The sequence below is a fragment of the Rhizophagus irregularis genome, chromosome 16, assembly GCF_026210795.1.
Source record: "Rhizophagus irregularis chromosome 16, complete sequence".
In the NCBI taxonomy this organism is placed as follows: Eukaryota; Fungi; Glomeromycota; class Glomeromycetes; order Glomerales; family Glomeraceae; genus Rhizophagus; species Rhizophagus irregularis.
This window is the reverse complement of record NC_089444.1, coordinates 4,515,353-4,525,750: the sequence shown is the minus strand read 5'-3', so window position 1 is coordinate 4,525,750 and position 10,398 is coordinate 4,515,353. Positions and strand designations below refer to the sequence as shown.

The 10,398-nt window shown below is 29.2% G+C and overlaps 1 protein-coding gene across 1 annotated transcript; it reads right to left on the bottom strand.

The window, feature by feature from the left end:
* Positions 1 to 315: 315 nt before the first annotated feature.
* Positions 316 to 2,642, bottom strand: OCT59_008648 (uncharacterized protein; the record flags this gene model as incomplete). The annotated part of the gene is made up of 6 exons (XM_066142653.1): positions 316 to 363; positions 442 to 807; positions 873 to 1,447; positions 1,512 to 1,572; positions 1,656 to 1,712; positions 1,794 to 2,642. The coding sequence occupies 6 exons, from the start codon at positions 2,640 to 2,642 to the stop codon at positions 316 to 318; spliced, it is 1,956 nt and encodes a 651-aa protein (XP_065999515.1).
* Positions 2,643 to 10,398: the final 7,756 nt, after the last annotated feature.

Below are 10,398 nucleotides of genomic sequence, written 5' to 3'. Positions count from 1 at the left end.
AAATTTTTTTTATAAGAATAAAACCTTTATTTATAATTAATTTTGTAAAAATGTGAAATATAATATCCTTGATTTGTCTTAAGCTTTATCTTATTAAATAGAGTTTTGGTTTATCAATGCAACTAATTTACAGATGATATTACAATTACGTTCATCTTTTGACTAAGCGAATTAATAAATTATAAACTAAATTATAATCCCTGAGTTATGAAAAAAATGTGAAAAAAAAAATTAAATTAGTAAAAATACGATTAAAAAAACAACAAAAACAACGCACTTAAGAAAAAAAAACTATTTTTTTGTATTACAGGATCTTTATTTTTTCTTTTGGAATACCAATTTAGGATCAAATTCTTGTTCATCCTATTTTTATATGAATTAAAATTTATAAACGAATCTAGTAAGGAAAACAAAAATTCAATGAATAAAATTTTAACATACCACATCATTTTTTAAAGCATTCGCATACCCCTTCAAAATTTTTACAACTGTATTGTCATCATCAAAATGTTTAAGAAGTTTTGTAATATCCCGCAAATCAAGTCCGGTGCTAGATAATAATTGCCCTGTAAAAGAATAAGCCATTGGAGCATCTGCGCCAATATCCTCCAAGAATTCAAAAGCAGCTGTAAACCCAGCTTTAAAAATATCAGTATCACAAGTTCTGGAGGATGCAATTTCTTTGAACAATTTCATAACATTGTCCACATCTCTCTGCTTTTTCTCGATTACTTTGTTTACGAATGTTTCTATTGCTTTTGGATGGTATTTTACTGGGATATCCTCCTTAAGGCAAGTGATGACCTCCTGAAAAATAATATAACCATATTAGTTGCAATATAGAGAAATCTTACTATATTAATTGCACGTACTTGACTCTCCCATATTGAGAAGAATTCTTCCACCATATTGTTAATACTGTTACAGATTTTCTTTGTAACTAATTCTTCTTTTGTTTGTGCTGATGATGCCATCCTGAAAGTAGATTTAAATGCCAAATTTACAGGCTCTTCAGGTGTGAAACTCTTTGTGCGTGGGGCTAAAATTAATTTTTTACGCGCCGTTGGTGAGGAGGGTTTTTGAGCGTCTAAAGAAATTGGTTCAGAGCTCTTTCTTCCCCCCGAGCTCTCTGAATTTATTACGCTATATATATTCGTTGTTGAATTCATCCTACTAAAGCTCATAGGTTTATCATCCCGATCTTTATTATCACTCTTGTTCCAACCTTTAGCCCCTCCTGATAAGCTTCCTAATATGCCTCCCGATGCTAAACTGACGATTTTACTACGGTTAACTGATCCAAATTTAGTAAGATCACCAACTTTTTCTTTATTCCAACTTCCACCAACGGTACTCCATCCATCTGGTGATTGTATCATTCCTTTGTCTGATCGATGTTGACGACTTGAACCACTGCGCGGCATTTGCTCTGCCATTTTAGGCATACCTAAATTTTAATTATGATTAACAACAGTATAAATAAAAACTATCACGATTCTAAATGAACTTACCTCTGGCACCCGAACTAGCTGTTCGTCTCGGAAATTTGGATTCCTTTTCTCGCTTTGCAATCTAAGATTAATAAAGAAAATTGTTTAATTTTTGTAATAAATATGAATATGATATTTTATATAATCTCTATAATATTTTATTACATCATTGTGAATTTCTCGTCTAGGTTTCCAAGCGTTATTTCGTAAATCGATAACATCCTAAAAGAAATATATATATTTATTTATTTATAAATAGAATGAGCGATATAATAAATATAACAAGAAAAAAAAATTATTTACCATTATCATAAATTTTATGCGGTTTGACAAATTTGGAAGCTTCGATATCTCCTCCATACGATCAAAATAAGATTCCATATATTTTTTTGCTTTTGCATGATCAAGTTGAATCAATTTCATTTGTTCATGTGGATTTAATTCAACATGATCAAGTTGTTTCCCTGCTATTTCCATTAATTTACATAGGCGTTCCATTTCTTCCTCATCAGGCGAGCCTTGAAATATTAAAAGTTTCTTTATAATTTCATGAATAATGCGTTCCGTGAGCATATTTAATTTGAATAATTCGCAAAGGAAAATTACTAGACTAAGCCTTTGTCTTTTAGCTTTTGCAGCTGCATAATATAGATCAAATTCCCCCTTATCATTGGAAGGAAATGGGATGTTAACCTTCCAATCTTTCTGAAAATTTTCTTGACAACGATTAAGAAGATATTTTCTAAATAATGTAGCGCCTTGAACACATTTACCCTCAGTATTTTTAACATTTTCATCAATTATTTCAGGGTCAACTCTTTCCATCACAGTACGACAAAGCTGAGCGTATATTGCACAGAATCTTGTGTCATCAAAAGAACTCTCAAATATTAGACGAGTCACTTCTCTTAACATACGTCCATCTCTTTCATCTTTTGACTTATTAGCATAATCAATTATTTGGCTCGATATAGAATCAAAATTTTTCAACGTCAATTTATTCAATAACACCTTAACTTCACGTTGTACTGCGTCAAGAGGGATGAAATCTTCAGTTAACTTAGGCGAAGGATTATCTAAAACTTGAGTATCATATGACTTGCTATCTTCAAGTAAATCAAGTAAATTTTGTGAAAATTTATCATCACTCATTTTTATAATTTTAACGTTAACGAAAGAAAGAGAGAAAATTTCAATCCCAATTTGAAAATGGTCAACCCTTAAATAATTAATTGCTGTGTTTTGTGCAACATGAATTCGTAATCTGTGTAACAATCACCACCAATTTGAAAGTTGAATTAGCAAAAACACTAATTTTTGTTCAGTTGAAAGCGATAACTGCTAGAAGTCTATACGCATACTTTCATTTAGGATGCACGAAGATCAAAAGTTCATATGGTGCATATATAATGAAATTAAAGAAATAATATGATTAATTTGGGGTAATCAATGAATATAATGAAATAATAATCTAAAAATGTTGATAAAAAAGAAATCTCGTGAGTCGTGAGATAACAAAATCCATGATTGATGCATATTATTTCAATTTAATAATTTAATAACGTTATTATCAAAAGTAATTTTTATGATGAAGGAACTAGTGTTTCAAATGTTTAAACCAGAGGTTCATAATTAAATAAAAAGGTGATTATTCCGAATACATAATTTCATCTATTTCATCACCTCGTATAGCACATGAAGATCATACAGGAAATAATAAATAGAAAAAAAAATCTAAAAATAATACTCTTGTCATTTTACCATAGTAACATCAAAAAATACTGCACTTAAATATACATGATATATACTATATATAGCATTGGACAAAAAAAATTATATATTTTATTATAAACGTTACAAATAATTATATTTATATTAAATAAATAAACTTGTAAAATTATTGATAGTAATCATCTTATCCTCGATAAGTTTTTTCATTCCATTTTTTTGTTAGTGATAGATTATAATGCTTCACCTGAATAATATACTTCACACCATTTAAAGGTTTCTTCATTTCAAATGACGAAGTTATATAACTCTTTTTTGTTGGGTTCATAGTAGGGATGTGCCTGCAGCTGTGCCGTGCATGCTATTACAATAAAAAACACTATTAGCGAGCTAAAAGATTTTCTTATTAGAGAGAAAATTGACGCTCATAGCGAAAGATGTTAAACTTTGGAAGATCGAAATTCCAGGTAATCACGATGATGAATTAGCAAATTTCCCTCTTCAAGATTTATATGCTTCTTTTCATCCGCAAAATTGGTGAATATTGGGAAAATATTCCACCAAAACGATCGATATATTCATGTTATTATAATCTTTTAAAAAATGCAATACAAACTCTCTTCTGCATCAACAGTCTTCTCAACGATCATATACATCGAATCAAAATTAAAGGAATGGATCAAGAGAGGAAATCTTTATGAAGACAGAGAGTTGATCACGAAAGTGTTGTTCCATGCCTTGCTCTCAGATATCCCAAATTACCATAGACGTTTGCCACAATGTATCCATTTATGCCAATCTTTTGATAGCTGAGCTCAAATCAGCTGATAATGCAAAGAGGAATCGGTTTATTTTTGAGTTTAAGAATAAAAGTATATTTTCAATGATACTCGTAGGTAACTCCTCAATTATGTTCACGATTTAAAAGATTGACTTTCATACTTCGGCATTGTTGTAATGTCGATCGGTGGGTTCGAAAGATTGGTACATTTGGCATGCCCTACAAAATTCAAATAATTAAAAAATAGTTAGTTACTGATTAACTTGAGATGAATATCCCTCATCAAAAAAATAACTAGGTAAGTGCGATACTCCGTTCAGGCTGTAACCTTGGATGCAACAGGGTGGAAACCAACCCTATCGTGAACCCTGCAGTGCGCACCACCCTTCATACTGTACTTACCATATATAGTGGCCCCTATTATGCTTGACTTAAAAAAATGATTTCTTATCACAATGTCTTTGTCATTTTAAAAGAGGAAATTACTTTTAAAATGAATAATCGAATGAATTTCAACATAAACAATATTTCAACATGGACAAATTGTTAGCAGTTTGTTAAAAAATAATTAAATAATTTAAAAAAGAAATAGATTTACAAAATGGTATAATCAAATTTTGTCCTCTTTTATATTATTTTCTCATCATGTGATATGAGTCTAACAATGTAAATATTAGTCTATTACATAACTATATGAATAATTAATTAATTTTAATTGTCATATTGAAAAAACTTTAATATTTTATTAATAGCATGCAAAAAAATTAAGCCATATTTAGCAATGTCATAGTGATATAATTTTAATATTCTATCAATCAGAATTAAATCAATCAAATTTTAAAAAAATACCAATTACTCAGATATTCGGATAAATTAACCGTTTATCCGGATGCCCAGATTAAATGAGACCCCAACAAACTCTACTATAGAACTTAAATAATAATAACTAATTACTGATAAAAACAAATATGGTTATACATGAAACCGAAAAGAATAAATGGAACCGAAAAGAATAAATGGTTATTGTTACATAGTAAATTGAAAAGGTAAAGTAAATTATCGCTATATAGTAAATTGAAAAGAATAAAGTAAAATAAGTATAAAGAACAAATATTTTAGTCTAATTAATTGCAAAATATTTAGATTATATCAAGGTGTGGATGGACTATTTCTGCTATCAAAGTATTGTTTAATTAATACTCCTAATATACCACCTATTACTCCAATTATCGCGGTTGCAATTGGCACACCAATTGCTATATCTCTTTCTTTTTTACAATCAGGAGGCTCAACATATTTAGAATAGCAAAGTTCTCCACTGAAACTGGGGTTAGGGCAATTAATGTTTACAAAGTCATCAACCTTAGCTTGTATACGAAATAGACGTTGTTTATCAGCAATAACGTTAACACCGATGTTTTTTACGACGTTCAGATCATTATTTGTAAAGGTGCGCACGTTAAAGTTGCCTCCTCCACTTTGGGATACCACTTGAATCAAAAGAGTTGATGCTCCACAAGGCATACTATGAATAAAAGTTGTATCAATATTAGAAGACAAAAAGTTAAAGTAAATAAATTTGACCCAACATCTGCTTAAGTAAATTTATTGTTCGGTGGAACAAAATTATATACTTACTCAGTCAGTGTAAAAGTTATATTTCCGCCACTAAATGAGTAGAAGTTATCATTATCATTCCAGTTTCCATCCGTCCTCAAACCATTAGTGATTTCTTCGCATTTTGCATCAACATGATAAGAAAGGGAAATGAAAAGAAAGAAAATAAGAAGGTATGTTTTAAAAATTTTATTTGAAGTCATGGTTTTAGTAATTATTGTCTGTTTTAGTGGGCATACGGACGATTTTAAGTGATTATATAAAAATTCATGAGCTAAATAACGTCACAAAGGCTGTGTAACAGAAGATTTTGAAAAGAAGTTTTTTCATAATTTTTTCATTTTAAATGAATCCTTATTTGGTGTCTTTAATTGAATGGAATTCGTATAATAATTACAGAGTATTATGAATCCAACTGAGCCTAATGAGCCTAATGAAGGGTTTTTCTTATAAAGTTGGAATTAATGAAAGCTTTCAAGTTGAATAGTTTTTCGAAAATGGTTAGCACTTAGCATCAAATTACGTATTTTTTGCCCCATTTAGTTTTAAATCAATGTAGATCCTTAATATGATTATGATTATCAAAATTTTCATTATAAAAAAGAGATAAATTTTTCTCTGACTATTTTAATTATTTTTGCAACACTAGTATTAGTTGAGTTAATCGTATTATTAATAATAAATATTTCGTGACGAATATATATTTTCCAAATTAGTAAAATAAAAACAAAATATTTAATTATTGTTTATTAGATGAAATAAAAATGTCTTTTAAAATAAACTTTATTTATTCTAAAACACTTCACTACCAAATTTAAATTTTGTATGATTTCAACACATGGGTAATATACTTAACATAGAAGGGAAAGACTTATTTTAATTCTGTTTCATGCGATATTAAAATAATTATTGTAAATGAATTACGCATCGTGCTCAACATATTGACTATAGTATTGATAAATTACATAAATAATACTCAATATACTCTAAATAAATTATTTACCGCACACGTTGCGTCGTTGCGTGCCTCCGAAGACAAGTATAGATCACACGCTCTATTCTTTCGAACGATGTTCTTTTTATTTAGAGGATTCAACGCCTTGTCCTTCAACAAACTATTTAACGCACTTACATATTCTTCGGCTTCTTACTGAATTTGATAGAAGGAGGGTTTCACTCGCTTGAGAAATATCATTATGACTGAGTTAAACAGGCAAAAATGCATTCCCTGCTACAAAGATAATAATATTTCAATTAAACAATGATACATTTGACTCTATTGATACTTGCTAAGAGTTTCATACAAGATGTGATGATTAATCACAATCATTATCTTACCGTATTCATTGTTTTATTCGAGCTTTAAATGCTTAATACCTGTGGAACCAAAATAAAAAATATTCGTTAGCATAATCTGAGCATTAAACTCAATTCACCACCATAATAATAGCCTTTAAGTATGTTACACCGAACTTTATTTCTAAGGTTCTTTGATTTCCTGTAACAAAATACACATTAATACCTGATTCAAAAAAACGCATTAAACCGGTGGCTACAGAAAAATAAATACTAAGGATACTCTCATCACTATTTATTTCGTTCAGACGCCACTCAAAAACCTTCTTTTATGATATGAAAAATCATATAGATTTATTATCGAAACGTACTCATTACGCATTGATACCAAACAAAAGTATATATTGTAAAATCAAGATTCTGTAATGTTTTATTCTTAATAAAATATACATTTGCGCCTAACACTACTATCTTCGTTATGAATTTATGAATTTTCGTGAAACTGTCGATTTCAAATAATGGATTATATGTATATTTCGCTATAACAATTTTCGAATGAAATCCACCTCCTCTTTTGCTTTACATTCCTTAGCGAACTTTGCGAATCTTTTTCCGGTTCACTAACCATCCCCCCTTTCCAAATTTTTTGGTTCACGTAAAGGAAGTCATAACCAATAAACCTCTTATTGATAATTTTATTAAAACTATCATTATGCTGCTGAGGTATACCCAGGATGAATTTTTAGTGGTGACCTAATTATCCAGAAATCAGTAGCGTTGGGAAATATTCTATAAAGCTTTAAACTAGTGTTAGTCGCCGTAATAGTTGTAACTGGTTGTAACGTATTTGCCGTAAAGTTGCAACTTTGTGTATGTGTCACGTGACTTGAATAATAACTAAGTGATCAACAATTAAATAACCTCGGTAACATTTTATTGGAGGGCATTAGAATCTCGTATAACGTCACATGATATACAGTAATGCGAAAAAATTGACCTGGCATTACGAACTTGGCTGAAATCAAGCATAATTCCAACTTAATACGTCATTTTCGTAATTTTGAGTAGAAGTCCAAATCGTAATCTGAAATGCCGTAATTATTACCTACCTTACTTTAAAACCCTACTTTCAAACCCTACTTTATTAGAAATTGTACGATAACTTTAATTTTTTTTTTACTTTTACTATATTTAATTTCTACTCTGAAACGTGGCTTAAACGGGAAGCGGGAAACAATGTTGATCATTTCCTCGTCAACAAACGCCATTATCTCATTTGCTAATTTGTAATGAATTTAAACTCCGGTTTCTTTTTCTTTAAGCATAATGCCTTCCTTTATCGAAAGTATAAAAATAACTATGGCGTGCATCCCATATAAAATCTTTATTAGGTTTTTTATAAAAGTAGTGTAACCCAAGAATTATAAAGTTAACAATCAAATTTACGAAAATGGTGGAATTCAAAAAAAAAAACCAAGGATTATATTACCATTTTAAAAAGTACATACATTTTGAATAAGATTTTCACAATTACTTTAAATTAATCATTATTTATGCATTATATTTTCTTATTATTATTATACAATGATTTTTTAAAACCAATTTTTCTCACAATCTTTTTTTCTATAACTTTCGAAACGTCAATCCTGTTCTACAAAATTTTAATTATTGGTCTAAGGGACCTTGGTGTGGATTATCATTTACCTTATTATGAAATTCAAAAGTTACAAATAAAAATATGAAAAATTTTTAACATAAAAATAATTGAGCGATAATTTGTTTTTGATTTAATAAAATCATACAAATAGAAATGTAAAGAAATTGTCATAAGGCGTATACCAATACGCCAATCAAAAAATAAAAACTTGGAATGTTCGGTTAGTAGTACGAATGACTCATGTTTTGAAGCGTGGAATGCTTATTCCGTATGTATCCGAATTTCCGGATACATCCGATCATATATTTACTTAAACTTTGCCAATATGCCAATATTGAATGAAATTCAAAAAATATTGTATGTTTACACTCTAATAAATTCAGAACTTCCACTTAGAAAATTAAATTTCATTTAGATAATCTATTTAAAATATGCCGGATTAAAAAGAATTTTCGCAGTAATATTATATACAATTTTTTTACCCGATTAATTTTCGAAATGATTTTCATTCAAATAATAATGCATAAATTGCTTATCATAATACAATGAACCACAATTACAGATTTGTTACCTAAATTAGGGATGTCGATCGTTATGATTCTATTTTTAGAACGATCATTAATCCGCTAAGAATCTTGGGATTTTCTCAAATTTAGTATATATACCCTTCCAAGAAATTCAGATCAAATTAAACTAATAATATTTTATTTATTTATTTTTTTTTTAAATTAAAAAAAAAATCCTACGAACAAACATTTTTAAAACAAATTTTCACTATTACAACTTTATTTTTCTAAACAACAATGTTATCTACAATTATCTCTTCGTTTCGAAGTTCTGATATTTTTTCTTTGTCGTTAACTTTCATAGTTATCTATATAGTTCAATATTATTACAAATATTTTACTCGTCCAAATCCTTTACCTGGTCCATTCCCACTTCCATTACTTGGTAATGGTCATCAAATAGTTGGAACTGACTTTAATAAGTGGTTAATGTCCATGTATAAAAAATATGGTGATATGTACGAAATAAATGTGGCTGGATCACGTACAATCATGTTAAATAATGTAGATTTAATTGGAAGCATGAATGTACCTTCAACAAAAACCAAATATCCTATTAGATTTCAACCTACAGAAGGTTTTAAAGAATATGGATTAGGTGGAGTAGGAGTTGCTAATAATAATGAATTTAAATCCTGGAAATTTAATCGTCAATTTTTCTCTCAAGCTATGATGACTCCAAGTTTTAATCATCAAGCTATTGAATGGACGATCGAATTATGGGAACAAATGGAATCTCATTGGAAAAGTCTCGGTGATAATCATGAATTAGACCTTAGTAAATGGATGCATAGATTTACAAATGATATGATCTTTAGAGTTTCAACTGGGGTAAAAAATGATGCTGTTACTTCTTACTATCATACTCTTCTTGAAGATAATAATCAATCTTTAAGTGAAAAAGAAAAAGAAAAAGATAGAGAATCAGAACGTTTTATTCAATCAATTCAAATCTTTATCAGGGGATTTATGCCATTCTTTGCTTTAAGTAAATATATTCGTCATTATGTTCCATTCGTTCGTGGAAAAATGAATAAATTAATAGAAAATAGAGATTATTTGATAGATAGTTTACATAAAGTTATTAAGCAAAGAAGAATTGAAATTGAGAATACACCATTAGACAAACCTCTTTGTCACGATATGTTGACATCATTTATAACCGCAAATACTCCACGTGATATCAATGTTGAAAGACATGTCGATGCTGATTTGTTGAGACCAATGACCGACAAAGAGATTTGCGGAAATTTACTCGATGCT